At 38.3% G+C, this 16,557-nt stretch overlaps 3 protein-coding genes across 3 annotated transcripts; 1 reads left to right on the forward strand and 2 right to left on the reverse strand.

Moving 5' to 3' along the window:
- Positions 1-929: 929 nt before the first annotated feature.
- LOC133732959 (uncharacterized) lies at positions 930-3,466 on the reverse strand. Its single transcript, XM_062160562.1, has 5 exons — positions 3,071-3,466; positions 2,907-3,006; positions 2,723-2,815; positions 1,976-2,176; positions 930-1,321 (listed from the first exon to the last, which is right to left on the reverse strand). The coding sequence occupies exons 1-5, from the start codon at positions 3,361-3,363 to the stop codon at positions 1,088-1,090; spliced, it is 921 nt and encodes a 306-aa protein (XP_062016546.1). The 5' UTR covers positions 3,364-3,466; the 3' UTR covers positions 930-1,087.
- A 1,893-nt stretch (positions 3,467-5,359) lies between these two features.
- Positions 5,360-6,215, reverse strand: LOC133731266 (putative receptor-like protein kinase At3g47110). Its single transcript, XM_062158681.1, has 2 exons — positions 5,849-6,215; positions 5,360-5,724 (listed from the first exon to the last, which is right to left on the reverse strand). The coding sequence occupies exons 1-2, from the start codon at positions 6,213-6,215 to the stop codon at positions 5,360-5,362; spliced, it is 732 nt and encodes a 243-aa protein (XP_062014665.1).
- A 4,800-nt stretch (positions 6,216-11,015) lies between these two features.
- On the forward strand, positions 11,016-13,531 carry LOC133729246 (pyruvate dehydrogenase E1 component subunit beta-3, chloroplastic-like). Its single transcript, XM_062156741.1, has 4 exons — positions 11,016-11,301; positions 11,397-11,494; positions 11,582-11,625; positions 12,295-13,531. Exons 1-4 carry the CDS (start codon positions 11,208-11,210, stop codon positions 13,265-13,267), a joined length of 1,209 nt encoding a protein of 402 aa, XP_062012725.1. The 5' UTR covers positions 11,016-11,207; the 3' UTR covers positions 13,268-13,531.
- Positions 13,532-16,557: the final 3,026 nt, after the last annotated feature.

Below are 16,557 nucleotides of genomic sequence, written 5' to 3' on the forward strand. Positions count from 1 at the left end.
TTGAAAGGAAAAAGTAGAAAAAGGTCTAAAAAGTAAAAACGATAATCTGTACCTTTTGATAGCAACACCCTTTTAACTTATTGTGTCATCGGAGCAAAAATGTTCTTTTCCATGGTTTACAAACAAAAACTACACTAAATAAGTAAATATGGCAATTAGACTTTGGTGTTTGGTGCAATACAATAATCAACGATGATGATGATGATGACGGTCACCCAATACAAAGACATTATTATAGACTTCTGAACTACAAAGTTCAAACATCACATGATCATTAAATATATATATAATAAGTAATGACCGTTTGATTTAGTGGCACGAATATTATTTTTATAGAAGATTCTTATAGTCGTCGTACTAGTTGACATATGATAGAAAAAAAATCCAAACACGCATGAATAGTGTAATGGACGACTATTTTATTATGGGGTTTGTCTGTAATGAGTAAAGTGTAGAATGTTTCAATCCATGTCTTTGTGTTTCAAACTTTAATACCCAGCAGGCCAGCAAGGCAGCAAGTTCGACTGCTCTTATCTCCAGATAGACCAGGCGATGAGGCGATGAGGTTCAAGAGTGATCCTCCATTTCTGTAAAATTTTTGAACCCGCAGCAGCAGTACGTAGATGTTTTCATTTCATGTTTCTTACTTCACTAGCCTTGCTGAGGATTAGGCTAACCATAGGGTTTATATGACAGTCTTTGAAGCTTTGTTTCTTAAATCATGCTTATGGAGTGTTTCATATCATGTCCTACATGAGGAGTTTACGTCTTCGCCATTAGTTCATTCATTGCAAAATGCTAAACAAGGTCTTAACTTTGAATCTCCACTAGAACCGAGAGTAGTTTAGCACTCCATCAATACAGATAGCATGCCCAGCCGCCCAGGTGGGGGGGATTAGCAGCATCAACCTTGCTAGGAAAAACTGAAATTCACAGCAAATTTCTTGTATAAATTAATGGACCAAGTTGTCATACGGTTATTCAATCAATGAGTATATACTATGCATTTCAACGGACTTTGCCTAAACAAAACCCTCAATACAATCTTAACATACATGACAACAGAAAGTCCTCCTACCATTCGGAGTCAATACCAAGGCCACTTAGCATCTCTCCATTTAACATAACGAGCCTCACTTTCTTTGTTGACCCTACATCCTTGACTACTTCCTTCAAGTCGCAGATGTTTATCTTTGTCCAATCCAATAGCCGGACAGCATTGAAGTTTCTGGTTACGAACCAGAGCTTCCTCCCTATATGCAGGGTTGGTATACCTTGGGTGTTGGACAAATGCCACATTCTTCCACCATAGTTTAAAGGCCTGTGAAAAAAATAATAAACATGTTGATTCAATAAGTTGAAGCATATATCTAATTATAGGTTTACACAACCTCTTAATTGAAGCATATAAATAATAAACTATATCAAAATTTCCTTAGTATTTTTTACATCCATTGATTATAGAAATTGATGATACATAAAAAGCTATGAAAACAAAAGTGATCAAACAACATTTTTTCTGAAATAAGAAACTGGATAGTTTGAATAAAATGTTCACAAGAGAGGAGGCAAATCATTCTACAATGATTTAAAATGACGCCAGTCTTTCACGTTATACGTAAAGCCAGGTCTAATAATTGTGCTGTAGAGACGGTGAGACTAATTATAATTAAACACTAAGGACAGGGTCAGTGATTTCTAAACTAGTGGCTCTGAGTTCATATTTACTTCTAAATCAGCAAACAAATATTTGGTCATAGGCTCATAGCAATCATCCTTATGCATCATTCAACATATTAGTAGAGTTTAGTGTTGCATCATCCACAAGGTTCTGCAACTGAGTTAGTGAATCCACTGTAATTGAGTAGTGTTTAGCTAATCAAAATTTTTTTTAATTAAACTTATTTGATTTAGTTGATGCTGCTTAGATCTAGAGTGCAGCAAAAACCAAATGAAGCAGTTATACTTTACTTACATGCCAATATATCCACACTGCAACCTTATGTGGCATCAACCAGAAAAAAAGTGCATGATCAGACACCAATGATGAGGGTACCCTTTTGGCTGTTAGGGTAGCTGTAAAATAGTTTCCGAGGTCAGGGTGTTGAACTGAAATTGAAACGAACAGAGTATTGTCAGGAGCATTTGCTCTGATACTCCAATTCCCAAACATGTCCTGCAATTATCATAAATGGTTACTCAAAAAGTGGAAATCTTTCTGCATCGTAGATCCTGATTAAGTTAACATTTGCATTGTGAAAAATCCCTAAAATGCATAGGAAAAGGAATGGCATTTGCGTTAAACTTTAGTTACTACGGTTGACCAAACAGTTCAAGTAATTTTCTATTTACAAGAATGGAACAACACTTGGAACAAAGTAACAGCATGGAAAACATCTATCAAAAGCCAGGAATTACAGCCCTATTCAGAGGAGCATTTCCCCCAAACCCTCCTAGCTTCTCTTGATCATCCCGGTTAGAAATGCACACCACATTTTCCCCTCTTCGGCCGGAACACCGAAGGACCCTACTTTTAATGCATTATCAACTCCATGACAATGTTAATGGTATCTTATTCTTCATCCATTATGCATATAAAGTTCAGAACTTGACAGATAAGGACTGACCGAAGATCGTAACAAAAGCTATAGATGAACTAAATTTCAAAAACAGCTGTTAATCTAATACTAATTAAGCATATATAGCAATAACTGAAACATACCATAAAAGGACTGACATGTAGTGGTTTAGCCACTAAATCAGAATCTGGATTGAAAACAAATAACACTCTTTCTCCCCATGGCGTATTGGTGACCTATAAACACAAGCACATTGGTCAGCTCAAAAGGATCTAAATGATCTAATGCACCATTTAAAAAAAAAAAAAAAACTAAATTAAATTAAACCTCAGCAATGCACTGCTTCAAAATCTGATCATCATAGCAGTAGTACAAGCTCAAGGGGTTCTGCTCATATCCCACGCTTTCAGGAATCGTCAAAAGCAACCTGTTCAATTCAAATCAGCTAAATCCACCGGAAAACAAATTTACAGAGATGACGTAATCCTTACGTTCGGCCGGTGGTGCCGGCAATGCGGCGAGCCTCGTCGGCGGAGAGGTGGTTGGGGGGAGAGTCGTCGAGGTCGATGAGAGCGTAGCGGACGGAGTAGCGGAAGGAGTGGTGGACGGGGCGGCGACGCTCGTGAAAGACGGTGCCTTGGTAGAGGGAGACGGAGGAGGAGGGAGAGGCGGCGCGTGAGGGGGAGAGGCGGCGGAGGAGCGTGCGGAGTGGGAGGAGGAGAGAGAGAGTGAGGGAAGTGAGGAAGGTGGAGAGGATTGAGCAGAGCAGATAGAGAAGCTCCATTTGGCCACGACTATTCTTATTATTCTGTCTTCATTTTTATTGTTCCGGCTTTCAAGGGGGATGGTTTGTCTGAAAATAAGGTAGAGTAGTCAGTCAGTTTTTGCTCCACTTGAAGTAGATAATGTTTAACACGGTGAGATGGGTAGCTCGCATCCTCGGACTAGGACTGTAAATTGACTCGATACAGGAGATCGTGGTTATTATACTTACGAGACATCAATTTTTAGCTGATTTTTTACCAAGTTGATTTTTGCTACGAAAACAAACTTGATAGCACTAACTCTAACATCAGTATGAAAGTATGAATTTTTTTTTTTTTTTTTTGAAAGTTTATAGAAGTTTTGATGCATAATATGCTATGAGCTTTTTTCGATGTCTAGTCAAGAGATATTTACTTTTAGATATCTCATTTAGTCATTTATATGGGATTATTGGTTATGTAGTCTAGATGTATGTGTAATCAAATATTCATGTAGATGCATGTATGTTATCTAATATTCATGGCTACAAGGTATGTTTAGTGTTATGAGTTTCTTTTGGTGCCTGGTCATGAGGTACATTTGCATTTTACATTACCTAAGAATTTAGTTGGTAAATGACATGATATTCAATATACTTGAGAACATGGTATACTCTTCAATATAAATCATCATTCTGATGGTAATGTGTACTGGTTGCATACCTAATGTAGAGGTTTGTTCGAATATGTCATACTTAATCTACTTGTGGTTGACGTTGTTGCAATGGCTAGCTTGAAGTAGATATTCATTCCATTATAACTCATATATTGACTAATGGAGCAAGTGAGTATGCAGATTTATGTTATAGAATATCATACCTTACTGACAGAAGAACTCATCACATTAAGGAAAAGAACTCTGAAATTATATATGGAAAGAAATTTGAACTGCAAAACTCAGTAAAATAAAATGGTCACATAATATGCCTCGGCAAAGTTTTTGAAAAAGCAAAACAATTAAGGATAGAATTCGGAGCTCCAGCGAATATGTCGCCATCACCGCCTCCTAGAAAGGAGATGGATCCTCGATCCAGTCCCACCTAGCGCCACCAAACTCGTCACCTGAAACCAGTGTCCACGGATGCCTACCTCTGAGCCCCGATCCCGAAAAACCATGCCGATCAAAACCTATCAAACCACCTCAGGCCAAACCATCTCACAGGTAAATGGGTATTAGACCAACCATCACCTGTCCAGCAGCAGCCTATCAATGACGTGGAGAAAACCAATACCAACTCCGAGTGTCGCCGAACGAGAAGAATTTTGCAAACCCTAGACCAAGCAGTCCGAATTTTTGCAGAGCAAACAATTCTCTTATCTAAGTCGGATTATGGTCGATTCTTTAAGAGATACTTTCAAAATTCAATGAGTAGCTACAGTTAAAGATATTAAAATTAAGGATTAGTTATCATCTCATATTACTTTTCACTACCCCAAGGGTAAATCAGGCATATATAGAAAAATATGAAAAAATATTTATTATACATTAACACTCTCAAGGTTTGCCTACGTGGATTGGGTGTCGATTGATAATAAAATATATATGGATTTTTCCCAATACCTCTTTATATCTAATTTTCTTAAAAACTAGTTCGTAACAAGTTATCATTTATCAACTTTCAAAATGAGTAGACTTTGTCAATTTAAGCTCTTTTGCTCTAATTTGATTAACAGTGCAGTACTTTCTCTATATGGTACTCAAACTACAATTGTGTGGAATCATTTACCAGTGAAATATGGAAGGGTACACACTACAGAGACCTATAGAACAAAATGGACAAGATTTGAAGCTATTGTAGATGGTATTCATAATATACTTTCCTTCACTGAAAGAGTTCCTAGTTGGTTTCTGATGCATGAAAGTCATTTCCTATTGAATTAACCAGATGTGATATTGGCAAGAAGAAATTACAGTCTAGAGGTTTTGTTCTCGACTAGCTGATGATCAGAAAAATACAGTAGTTAAAACTAACACCACTACTCGCTTTCAGTGTCCTTCAAGAACTTGATCTTGATTTTGTTGAGTGCGACTAGAGCATCTTGCATGTTTATCCTGTCTTCTGGTGAATCTGCAGAACACGCTAGAGCTAATCTCATAATGGAAGATGAACAATCTCTCTTGCTTACAAAATGATGATCTTCTTCTGCTCCAAGTAAATCGGCATCCATAGCTTCAGAGTCTACTCTATCTGGATGTAAAGAATTTGCAACCCACTGCTTTAAACTCGATTCTTCCACAAACATTTCATCTGCAGGCTTCCTTTTTGTGAATGTTTCCATAAGTACAATACCGAAACTGTACACATCCCCTCTTCTGGAAACAATTCCTTCCATTCCCAAGTCTGCAACATATGAATTGTCACTTATATAATCATGATGAAAAGTAAATTCAACATAAATAATTGGAAACATGTTTTGATACAGACTACATGTATAAAACTCGAAGATATATAACTAGCAACACACTTAGAGCCATGTAACCAATGGTGGCTAGAGTCATGGTTTGAGCCATAGAATCTCTTCCATCTAAGAGTTTTGCAATGCCAAAATCAGCAACATGTGCACCCATATCATCATCTAGTAGTATATTGCTGGGCTTCAGATCACAGTGAACAACATGTATTGAATAACCATGATGAACGTATTCGAGTGCAGATGCAACATCTATCATTATATTCAACCTTTGAAGGACATTCAAAGGAATGTTCTGAGAATGCAACAAGTTTTCAGGGCTCCCATTAGGCATGTAGTCCAGTACCAAGGCCTTGAAATCAACTTGACTGCAACAGCTGATAATTTTGAGAAGATTTCGGCGACGAATATTGCCTAGCATTTCGCATTCAATATCAAAACTCTTGAAAGCCCCTTCTAGCTGGAAATTTCAATTTTATGGCAATATCTATCCCATCTGAAAGTGTTCCTTTATATACTGAACCAAAACCTGATAAAGTATATCTATCCCATCTGAAAGTGTTCCTTTATATACTGAACCAAAACCTGATAAAGTAATCTGGGGTTCACATCCAAAACCAATTGGCAATGGATGGAGTGGCCCAAACCCTTATAAACCCATAGGCAATGTCCCATTTTTCCCATGTGGGATGACATATATTCTCAACACGCCCCCGCACGTGTGGCGAATTTTCAAGCCATACACGTGGACATCTTTGGGTGACGTGGAGCCCGTGTGGCCGTGAGGGAGAGTGCATGAGGGATGCACACGTGGGTATACCATGATAGTAATCTGGGGTTCACATCCAAAACCAATTGGCAATGGATGGAGTGACCCAAACCCTTATAAACCCATAGGCAAGGTCCCATTTTTCCCATGTGGGATGACATATATTCTCAACAAAACCCCCGGTGCCTAGTAAGTTGCTTTCATTGAATCCATTTGTTGCCCTTTGTAGTTCTAGGTATGAAACTTTTCTCCAAAGAAGTTTATGTGACATGAAAATCTCTGTTGCAGCTTCCACATTCCTTTTTTTGTGTAGTATCACTGTTGATACGAAGGCTACTATGAGTACTGCTGACAAGACCCCTGGTATAATTTATTTCAAGATAGATGTACTACTAGCTGTACTACCAGTTTTGCACGGTGGATGATCAAGTCGGGGAGCACCACAAAGCCCATCATTTGAGACAAATGATTGAGCAGAGAAGTTTTTGAAAGTTCCAGCTATTGGAATTTGCCCTTGAAATCTGTTGAAAGACAAATTCAGGTACTTGAGATGTGAGAGTGCTTCTAGAGACTTTGGAATCACTCCAGACAGATGTTTTTGGACAAATCCAATAGTTCCAGGCTTAGCAATTTGCTGAATGAACTAGGAATAGGGCCTTCAAAATCACTATATCACTATTTGCCAAGGAGAGACTAACCAGACTTTCAAAACTCCCAATGCTGCTTGGAATAATACAAGAGAAATGGTTCTCTGACAACTCTATATCCGTCACAACTTTCATATTTCCAATATCTTCTGAGATAGATCCAACCAAAGAATTGGATGACAAGTTTACATGCAAGATGTATGTAAGTTTAGACAAGGCAGATGGTATTCTGAAACTTAACAGATTAGACCCTAATAATAGTGTTCTAAGAGCTGCTAGATTACCTGAGTAAGAAGGTAAAGAACCATCGAGTTGATTACCACCCAAAGCAAGCTAAATAGCTTATCTAATTGACAAACTTCATATGGGATGTATCCTTGAAATTTGATATCATTCAAAAACAAACCTTGGAGATTCTGCAATCTTCCCATTGAAGTTGGAATTGATCCACTCAATTGGTTATATGACAGGTCTAAGGATATCGATCAAGTTGATCAAGTTGCCAATATCCTTGGGAATGTTACCCCTCATGTTGCATTTGCTAAAATCAATATGTTGAAGTGATGTAGAGAGATTACCAAGGAAACAAGAAGGGTGGTATTAATTGGATTGTACAGAAAGTGTAACATCTGCAAATTCCTTAGATTGGGCAAGCAAGATAAGAAGTTTAGTTCTGGAGTAGACTGATCAATGGTTAAATTATTCCCCTCATGTCTTTATGCCAGCTAGCTTTATGTTTTTGATCATCATCTCACAATCTAGCTCTAGTATGGTTTAGAGTTTTTCAGTTATCACTAAAATTACATATGAAAATTGAATCATATAAGTTACTCAAGCTCAATCTGATGTCAATGTTTAAACTGTATTAAGTGCTTTGATTCAACTGAACTATTCTTGATTCATTACAATTCTCCGCAGATGATAACTCATGCATGATAGGAACAAGAAGACATAGAAAATGTAACAGCAGCTAGTAGGTCGTACCTGTCAAAATGTTCTCATATAGTAAAATCTGCTGTATTTGTGTCAAGTTCCCAATATTTCTGGGTATCATTACCCAGAAATTGTTGCGTACCAATGCTAATATAAGAAGCTGTTTGCATTGCCCTAAGCTTGATGGAAGTGGATCATCAAACTGGTTGTAAGACAGATACAGCCTTTGAATACTAGGAAGATTTTGACGCATGTTATCTTTATCTGGAATACTACCATTGAAGCTGTTTGTTGATAGAGCCAAAGTGGTCAAAGAAGACAAGTTGAAGAGAGAAACAGGAACAAGCCCCTTTCGGAAATTGGATTGAGCAAAAAAAATTATCCAGCTAATATAAAGTGCCGATCTCATTTGGAATTCTTGAAAAGATCAACACATTTATAGTGGAATGATTTAACATCCATATAAGCCATTTGTCCATATAACGCACAGCAATGAAGTCGAGTCATACCTGTGAAATTGTTCCTGTGATCCTGTCAAGGTACATCCACTTCAGCATTGTTTAGTTCCCCATTTCCCGAGGTATGCTACCAGCTGCTAAAGATAAACTCATTAGACAGCTCCTGTGACAGGTTTATAATTTGTAAATATAGTGCACAGCAATAAAACAGAACTGTAAGTCGAATTTGGATCTCCTGCTAATATTTCGTGTGCGATATTGTGCTTATGTCCAAAACAAAGTTGTTTTAGACTTCTATTTCATTGACTGTCAACCCAAAACGCTGAACTCAAATTCCATATTGTTTGGATTTAAACACAATATCAGCAAAGAAAAGATAGCAGATCCTATTTGGAGCTGATTAAGTTGTACCTTCAAAATTGTTATGGTCAAGGTATACCTTCCAAAAAAAGTGAAAATATTAGTATCAATCAGCAAGGGTTTCCTTTCAAAACTATAGTTGTTGGTACCTGAAAGCTGGCTATTGTGCAGATCAAGAAATTGCAATGCACACAAGTTGAATATATCTGCAGTTAGGGAACCTAAAAAGTGATTATTATACAAATACAAGGTCTGAAGGTTGGATAAGTCCCCGAACCATGGTGGAATGGCATGGTTCCCATAAAATTGTTGTCTCCGAAGTTAATAAACTTTAATCGGCGCAAACTAGCCAATTCCTCCTGCAATGTACCATGGAAACTGTTGTTTTGGAAGTAGATCTCAACAAAGAATGATAGGTTGCCTAGGTTCGGAGGAATGGTTCCTGTGATGCCAATGTAAGTGAGGTTCAAGCCTGCAACTCTAAGGTGGTGTGCAGCGCAAGTAACCCCAACCCAGTTGCAAACTGAGGCCTTGGTAGACCAGTTGGTCAGGATCATGTTCTGAGGGTCACTAGTGATGTGGAATTTGAGAGCAAGAAGAGCAGACTGGCCTGTGGTTAATTAGATTGCTGGTTTGTGCTGCTACTACTGCCATAGTTAAGCTAGCCATACAACAACAGTATACCAAGAAATAAAATGAGTTCTCCCCATAATGCAGATATGCAAATGTTGGCCGGGAAATTGAAGCCAGGAAAATGGGGAATCTATACGAATCAGAAGTAAGAGTCCAACTATATACATACTTTCTAGACATTCTAGCTTCATCATGAGTTAGAATACAGTCCTATGCGACTGCGCCTTTTCTAGCTGTTGTTGCCTCTAAATCTTCATTTATCCTTGATACTAGACTATTCGACAAAGATAGAAGTGGTTTGTGATCAGCTAAGCTCTGTCTCCAAGTCTCCAGGTCAAAAATGAACCAATGTTGGACTTTAAGCAATAAAAATTGTGGGCTTGACTAGTGCTTAAGGTCCAATCTGCATATGGAGGAATCTGATAATCTGATATCATGATTTGATTTATCTTGCATGTCTAGCTATATATGAAAGTAAGATAGGCTTTTAGGTTTCCCAGTGAAGAGAGGTAAGATTCTGGAGTCATCAATGTGCCAGTAAACTGTAGCACTACTAGTCTACTACTCCCTTAAACCTAGGCCAGAGTTTTAGAGTTTCTATGCACAAACTAAGTACGTTGTTGGTAACAATGGTGTATAGATTTTGAGAATCACCAAAATTGGCATCCAAAAGTTTGTTCTTTTTTTTTTTTGAAATAAGGGCCGGTGCGGCTGCCCTTAAGCCTTCATTAATGAAACCATGGAATACATGGGGGGGACATGAGACCTAAACCCCAAATAACAAAGTACATCAAGAAAACTTCCTGAGATAATACCAGGAGCCTCAACTACAAACATGTATCCGAAAAAGCACCAACTAGCAACGAGCGCACTACTGGCATCTCGAATTGCTTTGACATAACGGTGACACGACGGAAAAATAACCTGATCTGTAACTCGATTACAGCTTAGCATAATTTCCATAAAAGTTTGTTCTTTAACGTCCAATAGAAATGCCACTTTTGTAACGATTGCAATTACAAAAATATCATTTTTGTTAATCGTTAAAATATCAAGAACAAAAAAAATTTCGGTGATCATCACCAAAAATCGTTCTCTGTAGTTTACCAAATTACAAAATTGATCAACGTACTACTACTGCGAAAAAAAAAAAAAAAAAAAAAATTACTTTTACTGTCACGTGACATTAACGAATAGTTGGTTCTCTAGGCCACCAACAAACAGGTTGCACCACACAGAAGACAGCCGCAGCCGAAACCACAAATCCCCACCGTATAAACACCCTCCACCTCCACTCACAACCCTCCACGTAACCCCTCGAGGTCTTTATTCCGTAATTCCGAATCTCCTCTAGAGTCTAGACCTATTGCGCACAGTCTTATTCTAGACTCGGGTACAGGTGATCCCGACCCTGAACGGAGGCGATGAAAACTAAGCGGGGGAGACTGAGAAATGCGAAGTGGGTCTCTCATTTAAATCGCCAGCCACATTTTCTCAAACTCTCCGCCCAATTTCATCTATAAACTTTGGTCCCTCCCTCTCGCTCCAATTCCCATTGAGAAGGCTCCGATTTCGAGTTTCCTCTCATTTCAAATTTGATCCCAAAAAATCAAATGGCCACCGTCTTCGGAGCCACTTCCGCCGCCATCTCCGTCTCCTCCTCCAGCTCCCGCAAACTCCACCTCCCTTCCCGTAGATCCCTCCCAGGTCATCCCCCACTGTTACTCTAATAATAAAGCTCCAATCTTTTGTATTTAATTGATTGATTACTGAATCAAGTTTCTGTTTTTGGTTTGATTCAGGGAGGAAAGCCAGCTTTCTTGTGGTTAGATCTGATGCCGGAGCTAACCCCAATGCTGGACCCCGCCGCGCCGGTCAGTTGATCACCAATGCCGTTGCCGTAAGTTTTCTTGGTTGCTGTTGATTTGATTTGTTATTTTGTAGTGGATTCGGTTCTGAATTTTGTTGCTTGTGGGTTTTTCTGTAGACAAAAGCTGATGCTGCTGCGGCTTCCGCTCCGTCGAAACCTGGGTATGTTTATGTGAAAGCTTTTAGCTTTTTACTGTTATGCTTCTGTTGTTTTTGCTAAATTTGATTCTGATGTTAAGAATCTGTGGTTGTATGATTTGTAGCATAGCATTGAGATAGAAACTACACTTGAGTACTATTTTCGGTGTAGTGTCTGAAATTTCTGTGTGAAATTTAGTGAATTAAGAGCTTAAGTTGGATTAGTGGGTACCATGGACTTGCTTAATCCAAGTGAATTGATAGTAAGAATCGGGTATTAGAAGACAAATGATAACTCTAAATCTCTAATAGTAAAATACCACTGTATATATAAGCTGATATCACGTTGTATTTGTACTGCTCAGTATTCTAAGCTGATAATTTTTAAGTTGCGTAAAGAGATACATTGAGATATACATGTACTGTATTGATAATTTTCAACTCAACTTTATACTTTGAGATATGTGTTGTGTTCATGAATTTTTACCACCTGATAGTTGTCACGGTGGCATGCTGTTATATTTGTTGTGAAATTGATGAGTAGGTTGTAAGTTAATATAATGTATGCCAGACAGAACTATGTCCAGAGTCCAGAGTATCATAAAAGATAGTTCCTGGCCTTCATTGATGGTTATATGGTTCCTCAGAAATTCATTGAGGATAAAACTAATAAGATATGCATTCTTTTTCTAGGCATGAACTTCTTCTTTTTGAAGCCTTACGAGAAGGATTGGAAGAAGAGATGGCTAGGGATCCCACTGTATGTGTAATGGGTGAAGATGTGGGCCACTATGGAGGATCGTACAAGGTGACCAAAGGCCTGGCTGATAAGTATGGGGATCTCAGGGTTCTTGATACTCCTATTGCTGAGAACTCCTTCACAGGGATGGGTATTGGAGCTGCCATGACTGGTCTGAGACCAATTATTGAGGGTATGAACATGGGTTTTCTCCTTCTTGCCTTTAACCAGATCTCCAACAACTGTGGTATGCTCCACTACACTTCTGGAGGTCAATTCAAGATACCAGTAGTCATTCGTGGACCTGGTGGAGTGGGTAGGCAACTTGGGGCTGAGCACTCACAACGTCTTGAGTCATACTTTCAGTCGATCCCTGGAATCCAAATGGTAGCATGCTCAACCCCTTACAATGCTAAAGGCTTGATGAAAGCTGCCATTCGAAGTGATAACCCTGTTATCCTTTTCGAGCATGTGTTGCTGTACAACCTGAAGGAGAGAATCCCAGATGAAGAATATGTGTGTTCTCTTGAGGAAGCTGAGATGGTGAGGCCTGGGGAGCATGTCACTATATTAACATATTCTAGGATGAGGTATCATGTGATGCAGGCTGCTAAAACTTTGGTGAACAAGGGGTATGACCCAGAAGTTATTGATATTAGGTCATTGAAACCATTTGACCTTCACACCATCGGGAACTCAGTGAAGAAAACACATAGGGTCCTGATTGTGGAGGAGTGCATGCGGACAGGTGGAATTGGTGCTAGTTTGACAGCAGCCATCACCGAGAACTTTCATGATTATTTGGATGCCCCAATTGTATGCCTGTCATCACAGGACGTGCCAACGCCATATGCTGCAACATTAGAGGAAGTGACTGTTGTTCAACCAGCTCAGATTGTGACCGCAGTTGAGGAGCTCTGCCAGTAGCTCCAGCAGCATGGAGTCCAAGCAGCTTTTCTAGCTTTATTTCATAATCTCCATTTATTTTCAGATTTGGTTAGCAGTTTTTTTGCTGTGTTATAAAAATTTAAAAACTTGTAACTGTTAAAAGTGATCCAAGGTTCTTTGTTTATCTTTCATTACAAGGTATGTAAGATCAAGTGTTTGAACTATGTAATAGCCCCTTCTACGGCATATTAATTGAGGTTTGCGAAATTGATCAGTCTGAGATGCTGATCTTTGTATTGATTATCGATGATCTATTAATCTGATGTAACTCCAGGGTTTAAGCTCATACAGCTAAAACATCGTTCCTCGAGTATGCAGAAAAACTCGAATCATAATCCAAACTTATGAACTAACCTTAGCAAATCAGCAAATACATCAAGATGGTCGAGAAGTGAACCTGATCACGAGGAAAGATTGGGCCAACTTGTACTGGAGGGTGGAAACTGTATGAGGAGACCCTTATGACTGTAGGGCTGAGACCTCATAGGCCTTGTTCATCTTTGATGGTCCAACATGTAGGCCTGCTGTGTTTGAAATTGGACTTGAACTTGGACTTGCGTATAATGGTGGTGACACTGGGCCAGCTGAGGTGGTAAATTCCCTATTTGCCAAGCAATTCATAATCATTGTATGTATATTGGTATATTTATTAGTTCCGTAAGAGTGTTGGATGAATTCTTGGATAGTTCATAGTAGGATGGATCCTGCCATAATAAATAGTAAATACCATGATATAAGATTTGTAGAGAAAGTATCTCTAATTCATTGTCTTTTTGTAGTTGTAATCTAGTTTTCTGTAGAATTAGACCAACTCCGCACAATTGTAGATGAACTCCTTGCTTATTGGAGTCAACTACTATTGTATTAAGTTTTTTTTATGACACTATTGTATTAAGTTGGTCCACCTCTGTATAGAATTTATGTATTGATAATTAGATATATTGATGCAGTAATGTAACTAAGGGAAACCTGAAACTGTTATCATATGAAGTTGGTCCAGCATTGTGGAAAATTGATGTAGTATTGACATATTGATGCAGCAATGTACCTAAAGAGAACTTGAAACTACTATTGTATGAAATTGGTCCAGCTTGTGAAAAATTGATGTATTGATATATTGATGTAGTAATGTACCTAAGAGAATCAATATTAATTGTAGTTTAAGATTTTGCCTGCTCTAATTGTCTGTTTCGAGAAGGTTGCACCACTTGAAGCCATTATGTAGAGGAACTTATGAATGTGTTACTCTTCATCGTTGAGTTTGTCATTACTCTAGATCTGTATGCTACAACATCTCATATCTAGCTTCTACTTCAGATATCTGCTAACTTGTCAGTACTGATAATGTTTTTGCCATTGCATGAGTGTAAATTATTAGTATGATAACACAACACAATTGCCAAGTGGATTCTGCTTCTCATGTAATTATTCGTGCCCAAAATCCAGGAAAGGAATATCCTTGCACAAATTGTTGTTATTTTATTGTGTTTTAACTTCTAAATCTGCAGCAAAATCTACCCATGTGGAAGGTGGTTGGAGCAATATATGAACTCCCCTAGATGGAGGTATACTTATTCTATATAACATGCATGCCATAATCTAATGGCTGATTAATTAGTGCCATCTTTGTTTTTAGGTTATGCAATGTGAAGAAGATACTCCATATAAATGGAGAATAATCTATTTAATTATGATATCTTTGTTTCCTCAAATTAAATATCATCATTGATTTTACCTCTCTAATTAAATTCTTTGATACACTAGATATATAAAATCAGTAGCATTTGAGACAGTGAAGAATGGAGAGTGCTTGTTCTCCCTCACAGATCTTTAACATCTCAGCCCCTCTTGTAAAACATGTTTAAACATGTCCTCATGGAACTTGTCCCTTTGCATTTGGGAGTTAAATACAAATGAACATGGGCTTGATGTGGTATCTGGTAACACAGAGCTAGGCTAGCCACTAGTGTTATTCTTTGCTTATTAATGTGTCCTCCCTAATTAGGTTGCTCCATATGCATGAATAATATCAGCATAAATATGGTGGATGCATGGTAGCAAAACACTGATTTCTGGGCAGGAAGAAATGCTTTGTTTTGTCTCTAGTTGGTCCTGGAATATGGCTGTTGCAGACAAGGTGCGGCCTAAATGTGAGTCTAATCAAAACCATGTGGGGGGAGGAATCAATTGGGAATTTGGTGGGTTGTCATTAGATATTTTTGCATTAATCAGTAGATATCTGGATACGATATGTTCTTGGGAAAAGCTTTTGGCGTTTTGCACTGGTTTAGGTTTTAGTAAACGTGTTTCTTCTTCCGCCTTAAATAATTAAATCTGGGATCTGCTCTTATATGTGAAGTGTTAAAGCAGCTAAGTTTCCAGAATTGTGTATGCTTTCCATCTTCTTAAATATACATGCATTATTAGTCATAGGAGACATATAACAGTTGGAAAACACAGGGTCCGATCTTCATGAATAATTTCCAAAGCGGGTATACTTTGAACAAATTGATGTGTGTTTGTCATTACAAAACAATCATGCATCAACTAGCTTGCCAGTTTTCTGTCATTGTCTTAGTTTGTTTAAGTCAATCCGTCAATACTTTATCTTAACATCATTATATATCTCTTGAAACAAGAACACTTTTTATCCTAATTATCATTTTCCCAGAACAAAACAGGCAGCTAATTGTCAATTTCTCATGCATGGGCCTCCCTCACTCCCACTGAAAATGACGCTGTATATTCTGAATGACATGTGTGAACCGAGCTGAGTATGCTCTGGGGGGCCACAGCCATGAATCTCTATCATCTAGCTGCATCTTCGGTGCTATATATTCTCTCAAGTAAATGTTTGCAAAACTAATGACACAGTAGTACTGGCCCAGACAGCAATCGGAGTATAAATGGAGCCACTGGCCGGAAAGCAATGTGATAGATTTAATTTAATGAGTCTAATTCAGACTGTCACCACTCACCACCACTACCAGCCAGCTTGATCAATTTTTCCTGTGGAGTTGGATAAATGCATGAGAGGCCTTGATGGGTGTATGACAATGAAAATTTATGCTTGTGGGTGCAAGAGATGTTGATGCTTAAAATTGGTCAACATTGATCAGCTAGATGACCTAGTCAAGCTTAGCATAATCAAGCTCGTAGTACTATAAAACCCTAATCTGAGAGTGTTAAGAGATCTAACGTTTAGTATGTTTACGATCTAATGCACTTTGGAGTACTAGCTAGGGTCGGTATATTAGAGATTACAAAAT

This window comes from Rosa rugosa, chromosome 2 (assembly GCF_958449725.1).
Source record: "Rosa rugosa chromosome 2, drRosRugo1.1, whole genome shotgun sequence".
NCBI classification, from domain to species: Eukaryota; Viridiplantae; Streptophyta; class Magnoliopsida; order Rosales; family Rosaceae; genus Rosa; species Rosa rugosa.

Bases quoted from the DNA above. Each gene is read 5' to 3' on its own strand.
- LOC133732959 (XM_062160562.1), bottom strand. From the start codon at position 3,363: ATGGAGCTTCTCTATCTGCTCTGCTCAATCCTCTCCACCTTCCTCACT. The intron at 2,177-2,722 runs GTATGTTTCAGT...TGATAATTGCAG, and splicing joins TACATGTCAGTCCTTTTATG to GACATGTTTGGGAATTGGAG. The intron at 1,322-1,975 runs GTAAGTAAAGTA...TTTTTTTCACAG, and splicing joins CAGTGTGGATATATTGGCAT to GCCTTTAAACTATGGTGGAA.
- LOC133731266 (XM_062158681.1), bottom strand. From the start codon at position 6,215: ATGCTAGGCAATATTCGTCGCCGAAATCTTCTCAAAATTATCAGCTGT. The intron at 5,725-5,848 runs GTGTGTTGCTAG...CATATGTTGCAG, and splicing joins CATTGGTTACATGGCTCTAA to ACTTGGGAATGGAAGGAATT.
- LOC133729246 (XM_062156741.1), top strand. From the start codon at position 11,208: ATGGCCACCGTCTTCGGAGCCACTTCCGCCGCCATCTCCGTCTCCTCC. The intron at 11,302-11,396 runs GTCATCCCCCAC...GGTTTGATTCAG, and splicing joins TTCCCGTAGATCCCTCCCAG to GGAGGAAAGCCAGCTTTCTT. The intron at 11,626-12,294 runs GTATGTTTATGT...TTCTTTTTCTAG, and splicing joins TCCGCTCCGTCGAAACCTGG to GCATGAACTTCTTCTTTTTG.